This window comes from Argentina silus (assembly GCF_951799395.1).
Source record: "Argentina silus genome assembly, chromosome: 2".
Taxonomy (NCBI): domain Eukaryota; kingdom Metazoa; phylum Chordata; class Actinopteri; order Argentiniformes; family Argentinidae; genus Argentina; species Argentina silus.
Genome location: NC_139656.1, coordinates 29,220,327 through 29,237,502, shown reverse-complemented (window position 1 = coordinate 29,237,502; position 17,176 = coordinate 29,220,327). Strand labels below are relative to the sequence as shown.

General features: G+C 43.6%; 1 protein-coding gene across 3 annotated transcripts; it reads right to left on the bottom strand.

Moving 5' to 3' along the window:
• Window positions 1-18: 18 nt before the first annotated feature.
• Window positions 19-14,780, bottom strand: pls3 (plastin 3 (T isoform)). 3 transcript variants are annotated; one of them, XM_083696913.1, is made up of 16 exons: window positions 14,712-14,780; window positions 9,688-9,791; window positions 9,286-9,449; window positions 7,512-7,641; window positions 7,082-7,214; window positions 6,637-6,718; window positions 6,313-6,478; window positions 5,436-5,578; window positions 4,749-4,844; window positions 4,258-4,453; window positions 4,081-4,159; window positions 3,806-3,923; window positions 3,450-3,583; window positions 2,365-2,488; window positions 1,930-2,054; window positions 19-1,219 (listed from the first exon to the last, which is right to left on the bottom strand). In XM_083696913.1, the coding sequence occupies exons 2-16, from the start codon at window positions 9,746-9,748 to the stop codon at window positions 1,087-1,089; spliced, it is 1,884 nt and encodes a 627-aa protein (XP_083553039.1). In that variant the 5' UTR covers window positions 9,749-9,791; window positions 14,712-14,780; the 3' UTR covers window positions 19-1,086. The 3 variants fall into 3 exon arrangements, with proteins under 3 accessions (XP_083553039.1, XP_083553040.1, XP_083553041.1); XM_083696914.1 differs by lacking the exon at window positions 14,712-14,780 and adding an exon at window positions 11,408-11,534; XM_083696915.1 differs by lacking the exon at window positions 14,712-14,780 and adding an exon at window positions 10,426-10,593.
• Window positions 14,781-17,176: the final 2,396 nt, after the last annotated feature.

Genomic DNA, 17,176 nt, shown 5'->3' with positions numbered 1-17,176 from the left:
GTACAAATAAATAGCCGATTTTTCTTTTTCATTTTCTTTTTTATTGTTTTCTTCATGTATTCATGTTTTCTTCATGTAAGCACTTAAGAGTAAACATGTACACGAGAGACCAAATGCACTGGTAGCTATGGAATATAATGAAGCTATCTGGAATCAACAAATTGTTTATATCTTTTGGTTGTTGAGTACAAAAGAAGAGGAGAAATCCTTAATGCGCAATAGAAGTTGGCATTTAAACAAAAAAAGAGAGACACAGCACAACCAAGGACCCTGAACTCAGTCAGCCTTCTCTGCTCCTTCATAAGAAGTCGGACACCTACAGTCCAATCCAAAACCAGTAAGACACCACAATGCACAAAAGCTCACAGCCATAATCCCAAGAAACAAACAAACAAAGTAAATACAGGAATACACAGAGCACATTAGGCTTGGTCATTACTAAGGTTTGACCTTATGGCTTCTGTATAGAGATATGTAGCAGTTGACGATACCGTCTATAAAGATATGCATGCACTTCAACAGGGAAGAGGGAAGTATTGGGTGCTTTATGCGAAATGCGACACCTAAACCTCTCCAATTTCAGTTCAAATCTCACCGAGTTAGACATTGTTATTCACTGGGTATGGACTTCATGAATAAGTATTGTAGTGTAAACATCAATAATATAGTTGGAACTTCATCTGAGTAAAATGTACTTAAAATAACCTGTTAACTGGAGAAAAAATAGATACATACTTAAATCATACAGCATTCTTTAACATTAATCAATAAAGTGTTGCATATTGAGAAGTAACATATCAAGTTTGTCCTCTGTGAGGCCCTGTCTTCAGCAACGTTATATCATGGGCTGTCCTTACATAAGAGGAAGACCCATTGTTCAGTAAACATACCTCGGTGGTTCAAAACAGGTTGAAATACCAACATGCACATTTTCGGTCTTTGATTGCAACGTTTTTTTTTGTTTTTTTTAATGTCTGTTGGTAACATTATTTTCATCCAAACGTCCTTCTTCATTTCTTCAACCGGGGGCGGTCCCTTTTATCAAGCAAATGGCCTGCGGGTGGTTGTCTGACACAGCCTGTCCGTTTAAGCTCGCTTCATCCCCCGGCCCATCAAACAGGCGAAGACGGTCATCACCATCTTGGGCTTGACCTCCACCAGGTCATCTGGGAGAGCGTAGACACGGGCTCCAATCTTCCTCGCCATGGAGACGGCATATCTAAGAAGGGCAACAGAATGTTGATTAATTCGAGAATTAATATATGAACACAACGCAGGATAATAACATCATATGGTCAGGGTGTGATTTGTGGAGTGGAAAAGTACAGGAAGGTAGTGGAAAAGTAGGGGAAGGTATGCGGGTCAGGGTCCTGAGCTTTATGGCAGGTGACCTGTTGTTAGGCAACTAGGTATCTGTTATATGGTCTCATAGGTTACACATTTTTCCTCATAGGTTACGATTCTTGCAAGGCTGTTTATGACTAAACTGCCCTGATAGCCAGGTCAGATGGGGTTTAAAAAGGCCACTCTTGAGGGTGATAATCAGAGAAGCCTAGCTGTAGAGCTAGTAAGAACATGTATATGCCGACTGTACTGTTTCCTGTCATACTACAATAAAGATCAAGACTTCTCTCCCTGATATTCGTGGTCCAGACTGTTCATTCAAAAACCGTGGAATCTCACACATTCAATATTGTTCAACAGGCTTTCCCAAAAGTTAATAGAACAAGCGAAACAACTTAATTTTTTCTTATACCAGTGCCCTGCGCAAGTAATGGGACAGTGAAGCATTTTCATTTAATTCAAGCTGAATACTTTTACCCTGTTTTAATTGTTTGATTTCACATCCAAACTGTTCGGAGTACAGACCCAAAAGAAGACAAAGTGCTTCCTCTTTCCAATCCTTATGAAGGGCGCTGTGTGTCTTACTTGGCGTTCTCCAGCTTGTCCTCGGCTGACAGGTTGCCCGTCTTCAGCAGGTCGTAGCTGATGCTGCCTGGCTGGATGGCATCGATCAGGTCCACCACTGGTAGACTGGTGCTGATCTCCTTATCCTGGTAACCAAGGGTAGAGGGGAACAAACAAGTGGCAGAGTTCATTTGAGGTGATTTGGTCACAAATGTTGAACCTTGTTTTTGTTAGCGGTGGCTGAAGTTATTAGTGGCTATTTAAACAACTCGGAACCATGGATTACAGTTTTTTCACCATCTCACTATAAAAAGGTGTAGATTAGTGAACTATGGCTTTAAGACGCTGGGGGGAAAAAAAGGTAAGCATTCACATATCACAACACTTAACAATTCTATTTCATTTAAGCAGCACACAAATATGTACAGAAGAGAAAAGCCATGAAGCTTGACAAACCTTAAAGCTTGAGATCTTGGTTGCTTTCCCTGCCTCTGACAAAGTTGTATTGACCCACTTTACAATGATGTCATCATTGGCCTTCTGTCCATCTCCCAAGTCCTCCAGAACATTCAGAGTGTATCTAAGAGGAGTGATATGAGGGGTTAAGCAAGCAGTATGGGGGCCCTGGTCAGACTCTTAGCAGTTGTCAGCAATCAAGTGTAAGCAATACAAAAGCAATGCCAATATTTATTGATCATCTTATCTGTATTTTCTTTATAGATTCAACAGTTTTAATATCGTGATGTTGTAGTGAGAGCAGATATACTGCACTTGCACCATTGACTTTGAGGAGGGAAGAAGAGACACAAAAACACGCCTTAAAAACATGACAGGTAAGTTATTGTAGTAAATGTGAGACTCGACCGTGAGAAAGTGCTGATGTTTTCTTTTTACGACTCATTTTTACGATTAATTGCACGGGAGAGAGAGGTTCTGCTTCTCCTAAATATTACTGTCAAGATTCCACTGATAACGGCTTTTAACCGTGAGGAACTGGGAACTCCAGTTGGTACACATGCTTCACACAGTTCAACCCGCAGCCACGCCTAGCATAACAATAGAAAAAATAACGATTTACGGCTGTAAGTGTCAGGAGCAACGCCAGGCAGACTAGCCGCACATCCAGTATATAGAGGACAAATTGTAAACAACGTTCAGTAAGCCTTTACTTTACAGCCCTGTTTCAAACGGTATTTACGATTAGTGTCTATTTCACTGTGGTATCTATGTGGTAACAAGTGAATCTCAAAGGACCAGTGAGTGACATTAATATCCCATTATCAAGTAATAGCAGTTTTAGCCAGTGCTCTCTAAGGAAGGACTTAATACAGAGCTGTAAATAATAATAATAATAATAATAATAATCCTAATTAGTCCTCATAAGTCCTCTCAGATCCAGAGACCATGTGACATCCCTCAGAGATGTCTCACCCTTAATAATAATAATAACAACAACAACAACAACAACAACAACAACAACAACAACAACAACAGTAGTGATAGTAACCGTCTCACACGTAATAATAAGTCTATGGTCTCACCTCCTCATCAGCTGCCACACCAGGGCCAGGGTCAGGGTGGCGTTGCCATCGTTCAGGTCCTGCCCGCCGATGCCAACCAGGGAGAACTTGGCCGTCTTCTTCCCCAGCTCCACCGCGTAGTTACAGTTCTCCAACTGAGGGGAGAAAACAAGAATTAGAATCAAAAGAAATATGGTCTTCCAACCAGTACTGGAGTTGGGAACTGTGTGTTCTTTGGATCCATGAGCTCATGGGTAGGAACTGACGCATACAGCAAAATATGTGTTTTCATATCATGTTTTTTTTTAATCATATGCATGACTTCAAAACCAAAATGGAGGAATGAACGGAATTTCCTGTGTGTGAACAGCGTCCACCTTTTTCATGTTTGTGCCAATCTTAGGGTACGGTGGCTTGTTGACTTTGTTGCTCCAGTCGACAGGTACTTTTATTTTCTCGTAAAGCTGGAGGATGACCAGGGCGTCCTGCAGGTCCCTACAGAGGAATAACAAAAGAGAAAAACAGAATAATCCACGTCCAACAAACCTGACCGTGTTCGTACATTACTGTACTGTGAAAACACAGGAGGCGTGTTATCAGAAGGGAAGGTGTTAAGTTTCCATGCGGACCATGAGAGGAGCCGGGTACGTACCCGTACAGGTGATTGACATGGGGGTTCACACCCAGGGAATTCATCCAGTTACGGAATGTTCTCTCCTCTCGTGTCTCACCTAAGGAGAAAACGACAGGTTTGAGGGGTGGATTTTAGGGAGTCAGGGAGGAGGAGATAGGCTCCACAACATGTCCACGTCATGACGAACAGACTCACCTTCCAGCAGCCCCCAGTCGATGTCCTGGTTCTCTGGCTTGGTGAGAGACGGGTACTTGTTGAAGAGATTGGCCACAAAAGCCAGGTTGAGTTTGGGGTTGCCGCTGACGACGTCAGTAGGGGTGACAAACTGGCGGCAGCCCAGCCTGTCTGCCTGCTGAAGCATGTTCTCTGCTCTCTTCAGGTCATCCTTCTCCTGGGAGAGGAGGACAGAACAACGTACACAGGTTAATGCCAGGGACACATTTACGCGTTAACATGCTCACATTAAGGGCACTTCACCATTGTTTAACCTCACATTCATCTCCAGCAGCATACCAGTGACTGTATGTGAAAACAGCCATTTTGTAGTGTAGATAAGAGAAAAGGTCCTAAAGAAATTACCCCCAATTGGGGGGGTAATGTTTTTTTTTGTTGTTGTTGTTGTTTTTTGCAGTTGATTCTCCACATGCATGATGTAATTTCTACAGTCTCCATATAAACACGCTTACACTGAAGCCTGCCATGCTGATGTCTATACGTGGCTGATCTTCCTCTGTGCCTTTAGGGGAGATTTGGTTCAGGAGGTGGAAATAGGCCCTGGAGTCCTGAAACAGAGGAACGTCCCGTTAGATTCAGAGCGGTGAAACATATACAATCACTTCCACTGGGACTGAAGGTGATGCAGACGACATGGGGACACAAGACGACAACAACAGGCAATGGAGATTTATGCAATGGCCGTGACGGAAATGAAAGAATTAGTTCATATCATACTATGCTTTTTGATCACAAATGGATATGAATCTATTGTCAATTTCCTATACAGCAAGAAAGTTGGATCCATCAAGTACCTTTACAGGTTGAAAGGTCTGTCAGCTAAAGAAAAGATACATACAGTCAGAAATACAGTAAAAGAACAGGCATAAAACCAACACAAATATCAAGAGCAAGTCGATTGAGTTCAGGTGAAGGTTCTTTGCTGATGGGGGGGGGGAAAGTCTTACAGAGTATCATTCATTATTTAATTAAAGTTAATCATAGTTCCCTAATGTATGTGAATGCTATTTTTTCTAACTTCTCTTGTTTATTACAACAAGTAGTTACTGTAAAAGCACATTCATGAGATATAGTATTTATCAGATTATTACTGGGTGTCTCATGAGAGGAGTAATGACCACAGTGTCACCCCACAGTACCTTGATGTCAGAGCTAAAGTTGTTGATCTTCTGCCAGCCGGCGTTCTCCAGGTGGAAGTTAGCCCAGCGCAGCAGCAGCTCCTCAGGGGAGAGTTTCATCAGGTCCTCCAGGGTCTCTCCATCCCTCAGCAGAGCCGCCAGGGCTGGGGGTCAGACAACACACCGTCACCTCAACACCCAGCTGACCAACACACTGTCAGCTACAACACCTCAACACCCAGCTAACCAACTCAACAGTGTTGCACCTTGTGACCCTGATGTGGAATACTCTAGAGCCTGACAGAAATATCTGTATCGGCACATATTCCACCCATAATGCACCGAAGATGTGCACGAGCCTCACATTCGGAAATGATGAAGATTGAAGAAACATCCGTGTAATTGTTTTTTTCCAGAGCAAAATCTCTACATATATGGATTTTTTATGAATGAATAAACTTGTTTATTGTTGTTTGCTGTTACTGGAGTGCCTAGTAAAATGGCTGAATTTAGCAAAGTAACATTAGCTTTTCGGACTGCAGTTAATTAGCACAGTTGCTAACTAAAATGATGTTACTAAACAAGACAGTTATTCAGCATATGGAGTCACACCGCAAGATATTATTTACCAATAGCTAGCTTGTATCCATGAATTTCAGAGTCAGACATTCTAGCTAACCTTTGTCACAAGCAGCTTGGGTACTGCACAATGCAGGTTTATTTAAAAAACAATTCCCCCCCCCATAAATCGGCATCCATATCAGACCCAAAAATGCAGCATCTGTCGGGCTCTAGAGAACTCACATGCTAACATGCTAACACTAGCATGATAGGTCAATGCCAGGTTCATATGCTAGTAGAGCAAGTGCCTGGCCAAAGCCCCTGGCAGCCCCCTCACCTTCGTTCCTGCTCAGCTCGATGTCTGCGAACAGGCCGATCTTGATGATCTGCCAGAGCAGGCCCAGCACCAGGTGGGGCTTCCCCTCCCGCAGGTCCAAAGCCCCGATGTTCACCACGTGGCAGCCGATGGCTGAGGCAGAGTTCAGGGCCAGGTTCAGATTCTCCTGCAGGACGCAGAGAGAGACAACACCACAGCTGTTGAGGAACAACAGAAACACAAACCAACCCTCCCGGGATCGTTCACGGATCGCTCAAGTGGAGATCTTTCCGAGAATCGCTGTTCAGTTCATCGTCCTTATCCATGGGTCAGTTGTGCACTTGCCTGTATTGTGAACGGTGTCAGTTTCTTCTTGTTTATGGTCCTCTCGTCGATTGTGTCCGGCACCGACAGGTTGATCATTTTACTACACAAAAGGGACGCAAAGACAAACACGTTTGGTTTACAAAGGGCCCTAATGTTAGAAGATGGCGGTATTTGTCATTTCAGACAAGCTCTTGGAGGTGGGATAGCGTTGTTAGGGGGGGGTTGTATACGGTAAACACATACTGTCGGGACATTAAACACTACGTGGCCCACCCAAACCATTCTGTGCTGGCTCGGATATTCTCCTTTCACACCCTCTTTTCCGGCACTGTTTCAACCACTATGATGGATATGTAACCGGGCCGGACCAGTATAGCCCAGCTATTCTGTAGGAAGTGAGTTAGGGTGTAGTGTAGTGTGAGTTAGGGTGTAGTGTGAGTTAGGGTGTAGTGTGGGCTTTCACCAGAGAACGATGCCATCTCCCACAGCCTTGAAGAGAGAGTCTGCGTTGGGGTCCATGGGCAGGGAGTTCTGGCAGTCAGGGTCATTCTCCAGGGCTGTGTTGATCCAGTTCACAAAGGCATAGCGCTCCTCCTCTGTACAGGACAACATTAGAGGAGACTCAGCCAACACAGCCAGAACCACATCATCACCAAACAGCATCTCCTGACCCGACTCAGGCCTAGGGCCCTGTTCAATCAAACCCCAAATAACACATCATTCTTCTTTCCTACCAAAAGGCAGGATTGTAAAATCAACGCTTTCAATGTCAAACAACCAAGAAACGTGTGTTTCCTTTGACTACAGGCCCTACACGTACACAGTCAAATACAGCCAGGCCTGTGTTATCCATTGTCATTAATGTGAGCGGTTGGAGAGAGTGCCTTCCTCACCAGAGAAGGAGTGCTGTGTGCCCTCACTGGAGAGCTCAGACGTCCCCCCGATGGCCAGGATCCCCTCCTTCCTGTTGATGGCTTTCCGGAAGCTCTTGGCTATGTCACTGCTCTTCAGCTCCTGGAAGATCTGCATGACGGAGGAGGAGGTGACGGTCAGGGGCGGTCAGCGTGTAGTGAGGCTCCGACCACCGATATCTCTTCAAACTCCTCTTACATTTATGCTCGAGCATTACAAGAAGGCATTATTGAGAAACGTGTCATTGTAAAAGGCGTCTGTGTGAGAGGGAATTTTGTTTCCAGATCAGCAATCAGCAGACCACATATTCAATCACCACATATTCAATCGATTTCCCATTCAAAACAAACCAAGTCTGTTAGGTAAGATAAACGGCGTTGTGTTCAGTGCGGCCTTTCCACTTGGGAGAGGCGGTGGGGCAACAAAAACAATAGTGTTTACTAGGAAGCCGGGAAAGTCCCGGCCTGTGTACCAGGTTTGTCCCCTGTTTTCGAAACAGCAGATGCTGAATGGTGTAAGCCATAAACGTGCCCTGTGTTGCAGTTTAGGTTGGAGTTGTTGACACGTGGCTAGTGTGATGCTGAGCCTGTCTTTATCTCTGACCTCTCACCTACAGACCTCAAGGCCACAATGAGCTGTTCTGCCTGGGCTGGGATTGAGTGGCATATTACAAACAAACACAGGGTCACGTGGTGTTAGTTTACATTTGTCATGCACTCATCAATCAGAAAGTAAGAGTATTCATGTCGGCACAACTCTATTCTTGTCGGCACAATCATGCCCTTATCTGTTGGACCTGATTCAATGGATTGCTGTAAACTACATAGCAAATAATGCTGAAGATTAGGGATTAGTTTAGATAAGTCTGAACAGTGTATACCCACCTCATATTTTACTAGATACAACAACACATTTCCAATTATAAACCATACAATTAGCCATAGCAACTGAAAAAAGAATATTCCAGACCCAGAGAGATTTCCATCTCTCTGACACTTGTAAAACACATAACTGTGGCTAACCCTTATAAAATAAAAAAAATAAAAAAATAAAAAGCTGAATACTAAAGAAAAACTCCTCTCATCACAGAGCTATGAGAAAGGGCCTAAAATAGAGAGATTACGAAAGAGTTTTTTTTCTTTTGGGATGCCAGTGGTCACATCTTTACTCTACATGGAGACCGGGAGAGGCCTGTAAATTACTGCTCTCATATCACAGGCGAAACTAAATACGGGAACCTACACCACCGAGCTGACCTCATTTTCTCAATCTGTGTGTGTGAGCTGACAAACGCGTGTGCGTGTAAATACTTTATGCATGTAATGGACACACAATTGACACGCTAAAAAGCTAGTTCACCCAAACTCCACGTAGGCAATCAAACCTCCCTTAATTCAACTACAAAAGTAAGCAAGGGTCCCTTGTTTAGACAGGGACACGGACAGGGTTGTTCCAAAACATCACAATACACGGTCATATCGTTCATTGCTGAAGTACGGTGGAGACATGCCAGCGTGAGCAGACATGACTGAACTGCAGCTGGAGAACGTATGACTGGTGATGGAACAGTCTGGTGAACAATATCACCATACGCACCAAATATAGAATATCGGCCCAACCCTAACAGACACAAGACAGAGCTGCAAGTACAAAGTAGTAGTACAAGTACAAGCACAAACCTGTTAAACTCGACTTGTCACTCAGTGGCCCTCAGAGCATGACCAACCAACACGTCATCGTGAAAAGCTGACTCACCGACACGAACTCGTCAAAGCTGATCTTGTTGTCCTTGTTGCGATCTCCCTCCAGCATCAGCTTCTGGATGATCTCTCTGACCTTGTAGCCCGGCAGGGGGAGGTTGGCCTCCTTGAACAGCTCGTGGAGCTCATAGTCACAGATGAAGCCGTTGCTGTCGAGGTCTGAGAAAGAGAGGAGAGGGGATGTGTTTGGGTGAACAACAAGTATTGTGGAAAGGTGTTTTCTTCATGTTGATGTCATCTCATTTAAGAGCGGGAAGGTTCACAAACGGGGGGGGGAGGAAACGTTAATCAATCAATCAGGGTAAAATCACAAAACAAATCTTTAGACCAGTAGAGGTGGGTCATGTGACCTGACAAACTGTTATATACTGCAACCATCAATGGCAAATGGACTCACCGACTTTCCCGAAGGCCTCTCTCAGCTCCTCCAGCTCGTCTTTGGAGATTTTTCCTGCCATCTTGTTGAAAGTGACCTGAAGTGGTCAGTCTGAGAGGTGGCTCCTGCAGACGGAGGGAGAACAGGTCAGAAACAGGGGGATGAGAGGAAGGGGAGAAGAGTATCCATAGTAACTCCTTCACTGTCGTGATACAGATCCTTCATTGACCCCCCCCCCCCCCCCCCCCTTTTTCCTTCCGTCGTACCAGCAGGAGGATAAGGGGACACTTGTGCTGAGCAGTGGGAGGAACCAAGGGAGAGTGTCACTCTACCGTGACAGAGAAGTTCTTCTGTGACCCACTTGGCTGGAAACTGAGCTCAGAGAGTCTCAAGTGCTGCCTCACAACAGGCTCCACATCAGCATGTGTCTGGAAGGATACCTCCCTTTAGGAACAGTTAAGACACCCTCTCAAATACACTGCAATGGCAGCTTCTAGCCTATTTCTTTCCCCTCGCAATCTCCTCTTATACAACATGTTATTTGTCATTGTGAGAAGATAACTGTCTGAACAAGAATACCATCCTTAAATATTTTTGGCTAAATTCTTGGCGAAACCCTAACCCTCTGCATTGAACAAGCCTACTTTAGTAACAAGAAGACACCACTATCCAAGTACGCCAACAAATACCAGCAACACAACCGGTATTTCAATGCTATTTCAAACAGGAAACTTCATCCCTAAACTCTTTTTTTCTTACTCTGCAACAATTCCCTCCCTGGTGGCTGTCTTAAACGTAGTAAACGAGGCACTCCCTTCCTCGTGGATAAGTAGCCGACGTACAGCATCAGCTCCTCTGCTGCGGCGGTGGAGGAATGCGGCGGACCTTTCTAGAATGTGCTTTAGCTGAAACGGAGGTAAGGATGTGATGTTCCCTCTCTAAACAGCAATGACAGCATTCCTCTGAGATTAAACACAGTTCACACAGCGAGGCTTGAGGAAAAAAATAAAAAAAAGAAGTTTAGACAGCAAGTATTAGAAGAGAGAAACTGTTGTTTTCATAGCAACGATGCTTTCCCTTGTGTTTTACAAATTATTGCTCTCGGAGGACTTAGGCAAGACCAATTTTGGATGCCTCAGAAATCACGCTAGCAGAAAAACATAGGATAATAGGTGAAATGGCAGGATGGGCACAGCTAGCATGCCGTCAGTAAAACAATGGATGATTATTAACAAAAGGGTTGTAAATCGTTGTAGACCAATTGCAGGATTGGTTCAATGGGGCCGTCTCTACTACTCACTCACAGGCACACATTCAATAGGATGGAACAAAGGACAAAAGGACCAGAGAATGCGTAATCACTTCCATGAATGGAGATCATTGATTGGAGGACAACGTTAATACAAACAGAGGGGGCAGAGGTGATTCCGTTTCGTTCTATGATGTGGTTCTTAAAACGTTCTCAAAACGTTCTTATCAAAACAGATGTGAATGATATTCAGCTAAAAAACACGAGGAACACGAGGAATCGTTTTTACAGACGCTCGACCAGACAGTTATTTCCTATGTGAGTCATGAGGGGACACTTCCCCACTCATCAAGTGATATCACAAAATCGGCATTCAAAATGTCAATGGCTGAAAAACTCGCTGTGGCGGTACGCGTACCGCAACAGGCAAAAAATAACGCCGAGGACCCACAGCCAAAGACAACATCACCACGCACCCGGTACTCTACATACCTCGCAGGCGCTCTCTGTCCGGTTCTATTGCCGTTGAAAGAGCAAAGCATTTTTCATGTGTAAAAACCAGAGCAGATACGAAAGCCTTGAGGAAACCTTTTGAGGAAAGTTGGCCTACTACAGTGTGTGACCATTTCTGTGTGACTGTATTTATGGTCTCCTACACCAGGACGAGACATGAGGCTGTTGGAGGCGACCCAGACATAATAAGGGACTCCAAACATGACCTCATATGCCAATCCTTGTCACACCCCAGACAGAGGGAGGGAGGGAGAGAGGAAGTGAGTGTGGGGGGGGGGGTTAAGTACATAGAGCACAGGGCATAGACAGAGGCAGTAGACAAGTGTGAAAAAGAGTATCAAAAGCATAGGGGGCTATGAGCCATCATTTAGTCTAGGCAGTAAGAATAAAGGCAAATCCCACTAACAGTTTAGAGAGTCTGGCTCTAATGGCAGTTGTCATTTTTGTGTATGATCATGCTTGTAGGCAGATGTACTTGAATCGAGATATGAGTGTAACCTGTAGTCGCTGGCCTGGTATTGCACAGTCGACAACTGCTACAGATTACACTGATCCCCATTCAAGTATTTGCATGCAAGCATGATCACAGAGTGTGATATGATTCAAATGCATTATTCAAATGAAAGTTGCCACAAATAGCACAGAGCCAACGTGATGTATGGCTAGGATCTCCGTAAAAAAAGAAAACAAAGAAGAAAAAAGGGGCCATTACAAGAACTGAGCATAGAAAATGTTCTGACAAGACTGTAAAAAAGTATTGCCAACTATCTGAATTTGAACGTATGCAGCGCTGGCTGTACATTGCTATGCCACAACAAAACGTCAACACCATTCACAAGTTATTTTAACTGACCTTTCCGTCAATTCAAATTGGGGGGGGGGGGGGGGGGGGAGTTCCCAGATGGCGATGGAGAAAAACGGGTAGAGCTTAGAAGACCACGCCCTACCAGTGCCTCATCGCCCAGTTACACAGGGAGACGCAAGACACACAAATAGAACGGGAACTGCTCCAGAGTGTGGTGAAATCCACGCGTACACACCCAACATGGCATGAGGACTTTCTGCCCTGTCGGCTTCCCGCTTAGATGTGACATGTAGAGCCTGTATGACTCTGTGGCATTATCATTTCCCTTCCCTTTCAGCCTGTGTGGATACAAGCATGAGCATGTTTGCTGACAGGTGACACAGACATCCTGAAGAACAACGATTCAGACAAAGCAGCCTGTATGGTTTAGAATAACCGCAGCTTGGGGAAGGACAGCTGACACAACCAGCTGATTCTCATTCTAAAACCACACTTAAACTCAACCACCCAATAAGGCGACAGGATTGCTCATCTTATTCTGACAAAAAGCAGACAATTGAGACAGAGGTGAATGAGGGTTATTGATTCAAACTAGGCCTACCGTGTATTCACAATAAGATAACAGTGAAAGTATCTTAGCTAACCAGGAGGAGGGGAATCTCCTCTGCATCATAGCACAAGTCATGTCATCATCTCCTAGATCAACTTAGTAAACCTTTACATTACAGCCCTGTTTCAGGTCTCTGTGTTTTCTGGTATTCACTAAGAAACCAGGTAGGTGGTAACCAGGGGTACTATGGACCTCAACTTACCACCTGGTACTAAATTGTACACAGTGCTGCTTGAGGCAATGGATATAACATAAATAGTCAGTGTAATTCATATGAAATTATCAGGTAATAATGCTTTTGTAAGTACTTTCAAAGTAAGAACAGTCTGCTTAAAGACCCCCTCCAGAGGTGTGAACATCGAAAACCGGGCTGTAAAAGAAAGGTTTACCAACAACTTAATAATGACCAAAGCCATACGTATGTATAACCCTGATTGTGCATTGTATTGACAGCGTCTGATATCAACAAAGGGAATATAAATGTGCAGTCAAAGTGGGCAACAGCAACATCTTAAAGTCTCAGACCAGTCCACTGTTAAACATCTCAATTATCAGGGGGACTTTGTGACGTAATACACAAATGCGCATACAATATAATCACAAGGTTCCTGGTTCAATTCGGGCCCTCGACATATCTTGCATGTCATCCCTCTTCTCTCTCTCCCATCCTTCCTGTCAATCTCTACTGTCTCTATCCCAATAAAGCAGAAATGCCCTAAAAACATATTTTAAAAAAACATCTCAACTATCGAACATATTTCCAGCCCAGTTGTAATGACTTTAAATAACTCCTGTCATGAAAAAGCATGTTACCATGGGTATGCAGTATAACACTGCCATCACCTGCCAGAAAGTCACCCGTGTGACCAGGTGTTGTTAACACAGGCATCCATGGAAGGTACCAAACAATGTCATCAGACCGGTGACTGAGTTCCTGAGGCGGTTGAGGCTTTGGTGTCCTGTAGTAATGTATGCTCCAACCCTGAAATGTGTCATCAGCGACTCCTTACAAATGTCTTCAATATTTCACATTCCGCGGGGCGTGTTCTAAATCAGCAGTCTGCATTACAATATGCCTAATTTGTTTGGTCAAATGTACAATGGGTCAGGTACTTCACACTAGCCTACATGTCATGATTTTATTTACTTTCCCTTGAGGAGAATTTTCTTCCAAAAAAATAATTCAAACCGTTGTCAATGTAGAATGAGTTTCAGTCTTTGGGAACGAACTGTGCGTGAGGGCGCAGTTGTAGTTGTAAAGCAGACTGGCTGTGTTCGGATTGTCTCGAATGCGTCCTTTCCGTGGTCACTTTTCCTTGACCTCGCTAGCAAAAGTCTATGAGGGAGGTCAAGGAAGAGTGACAAGGAAAAGAAAAAGGTTGCATTTTCTGTACAATCCGAACGCAGCCTTCCTCTCCTGCCTGTTGCTCCAGGTGCGGTGACTGGGTGGCAGGCTGGTAGCTAACACAACGACGGCGCCCCGTCATCCTTGTTGCCCCCTTCTTATCTCACGTAAATTAAACCTGACTTTTTTATGTAATGTATTGGATCACATACCTATTATTCTAAATCCAAAGCCATTTCCCGAGTGAAAAAGGGGCGGTTAGCAATGAAGATTACATGCTAGTTAACAGTTAGCGAGCTGGCTTAGGTATAAATACTTTTTTTTTGGTTAGGTGGCTAAATGGCTAACAGATGCTACATCATGCAAGCTAAGAAGCCAACTATTTTTTGTTACGTTTAGCCAGCTCGTTAGCAAACTGGCAAACAAACTCGCACAAGACAGATAATAGTGACATTTCATACCAAGTTGTATACAAAAAAAACGACGACTTTTTTTTTCTATTATAGAGGTTTGAACAACTCACTTTAGATGCCCCCAAAATTCCAGACAGCGTCCAGCTCTAGACCAGAGAGACTTTCTCCTCCCTCATCCGAGTGAGAAGTAAGCGGGTGGAATGTTCCTCTCCCCCCGCCCTCTGACGCCCATTTAGGTGCTCAGTCTTCCATCACTCAGAGGCTGTGGTGCAGAAACACGACAGATCGTCAGACAAGTACTCACTGATTTCACTAGGTATGGATTTGACATGAATTCATCATTACTAACTGGATTTGGATAGGCATTATGTATCAAATACAAGTGTTGTATTCATATATCCCCTTTCAAAGCACTGTTAAAGGCTAATTCAATACGTCCCTGTCCTACTAGCTTCTCTGTATTACAAGGAGAGATGTACTGATGTGTTGACCTGACCTACATGCTTTTGTTGTTGGGCAACACATTGAGCATTCAAAGTTGGTTGAAGTTCAATTCCCCACTACTGGTGTGGTCTTCATTGGTTCTATTGGAGGAATGATAGTGACTCAGGAGTAATGATACTGTCTCTCTCTCTCTCTCTCTCTCTCTCTCTCTCTCTCTCTCTCTCACACACACACACACACACACACACAACCCAAGCTTTTTAGATTTCCATGAGGAGATAAAGATATGGATGAAAAAGAGGGGCTCTGTTTGATTACTGTAAAGAATACATCCTTTATTACCTCCTTCTTTGAATTTGAGGGGAATTTGAGGGCTTTTATTTGAGGGTGCACATATAGGTTCCACCATTTAGAAATGGCAACACTTTTTATACATAGTCCCCCTATTTCAGGGCATCGAAAGTAATGGGACAATTGGCTTGACGGGTGTTTCTGGTAAGTCACTTGTGGTCCGTCACATAATTTGTGCAGGCATAAGAGAGCTGTAAATGTCTAGTATTGATTCTAGGCTTTACATTTGCCTTTGAAGTCTGCCATTGACCAAAGAGGTGTCAATGAAAGTCAAGGAAGCCATTATTACAACTAGAAACATAGCCAAAACCCTTGGCTTCACTGTCCCATTACTTACCACAGGGCACTGTGTGTATATAACTATAACAAGTTGCTCTCCTGTTAAAAAACAAAACAAAAAGAAAAACTGCCTATGGTCCCTGGGCCAACCATAGATTACTTTATCTTATGATGACTGATGGATAGATGATTCACTTACTTAAACAAATATATTTGTTGTAAGTCGCTTTGGATAAAGGCGTCTGCTAAATACCGTAAATGTAAATATAAAATAACTAGATACAGCTAACTATAACCGCCCAATTGATTTCCTTTGAGAGACAGATTGTCGCAGTGGAGCCAAGAAATGCCGTTTATGGTCGCCGCCATAGCGATCTGATTGGTGGCACCAACTCAGGCGCAGGCTGTTGCTAAAGTAGAGGTCTGTTTCAGTTTTTAGTGTTTTTCTGACCTGTGTTGGGTTTACGTTTTCACCACCACACGTCCCTTCTTTGGACATGCGTGTATGCTTGTGACGTGCTTTCAATTCGGTGAAAAAAACAACAACAACAAAAAAGCTTTAATACTTATTTTGGGCAACGCTGCGGAAAACTAAGGAGTTAACGAGGAATAAACATGACCCACTTCGAATTCTTTTTTTTTTTATACAGATAGGGGGCATATTTAAAAACTTTTTTAAGGTTAACACTTTAATGTGTAGTAAGGAGCATGAATGACGCATGTTTAAGGTGCGATGGAAGAGCAGTACCATTATTGCGGTCGGACGTTAGAGTAGACCGAGGTCAAACAGTGACCTCTACCGGCCAGGCGGGCTACAACAACAGCAACGCCACAGCCAAGCATGACGTCGGTATCTGGTCGGCCTAAAAACTGGAAGGAGAAATATGGAAGGCCAGGGAGGCGGAATTCAGTTCCTTAGCCTACCCTTTTGCGTTGGCAGACAACGATCTCCATTGAAAATGAACTCACTGTCTTGTACAGTTATTAATGTATCTTCCATTCCCCCAAAAACGTCTATCCATAAGAAATATCAATTTGAGTGCTACCTTATATTTTAATGCCAGTAATCCGGGTGTGTACCCTTGTTCGATAACTAAGTTAACTGGCAAGCTAATTTAGAGAGTACCTAGCTACAAATTAAAAAAAAAATCTAAAAAAAATCTAAATGTACCTTACCAAGTAAATTTTGCCATGTCTCATAAATCAGAGAGGTTTCATTGAAATGAACGATGAACGACGTTTCTGTGACATGTTTCTTGGGTGCTTTCTTCAGATAACCGCAATGCATTTCTGAACCATTCGTATCAGATGCTAGTTTGATGTTATATTTGTACATGTGCAATTTCCCACATTTATGCTTAGCAACAAATACAAGAGAGGGTCAAGTCAACATGTTTTAAGTATGACTTGTAAAAATATGAGCTTTTTAAACTATGGTTTTCAGTAATAAATTAAAGGCCCACTCCAGTCTAAAGTCAGATGTTCCTGTCTTTTGAATTTT

Coding starts and splice junctions, on each gene's coding strand:
- pls3 (XM_083696913.1), bottom strand. CDS start 9,748: ATGGCAGGAAAAATCTCCAAAGACGAGCTGGAGGAGCTGAGAGAGGCC. Junction 6,479..6,636: donor TGACACCGTTCACAATACAG/GCAAGTGCACAA, acceptor TGCGTCCTGCAG/GAGAATCTGAACCTGGCCCT. Junction 2,055..2,364: donor CCAAGATCTCAAGCTTTAAG/GTTTGTCAAGCT, acceptor CTTGGTTACCAG/GATAAGGAGATCAGCACCAG.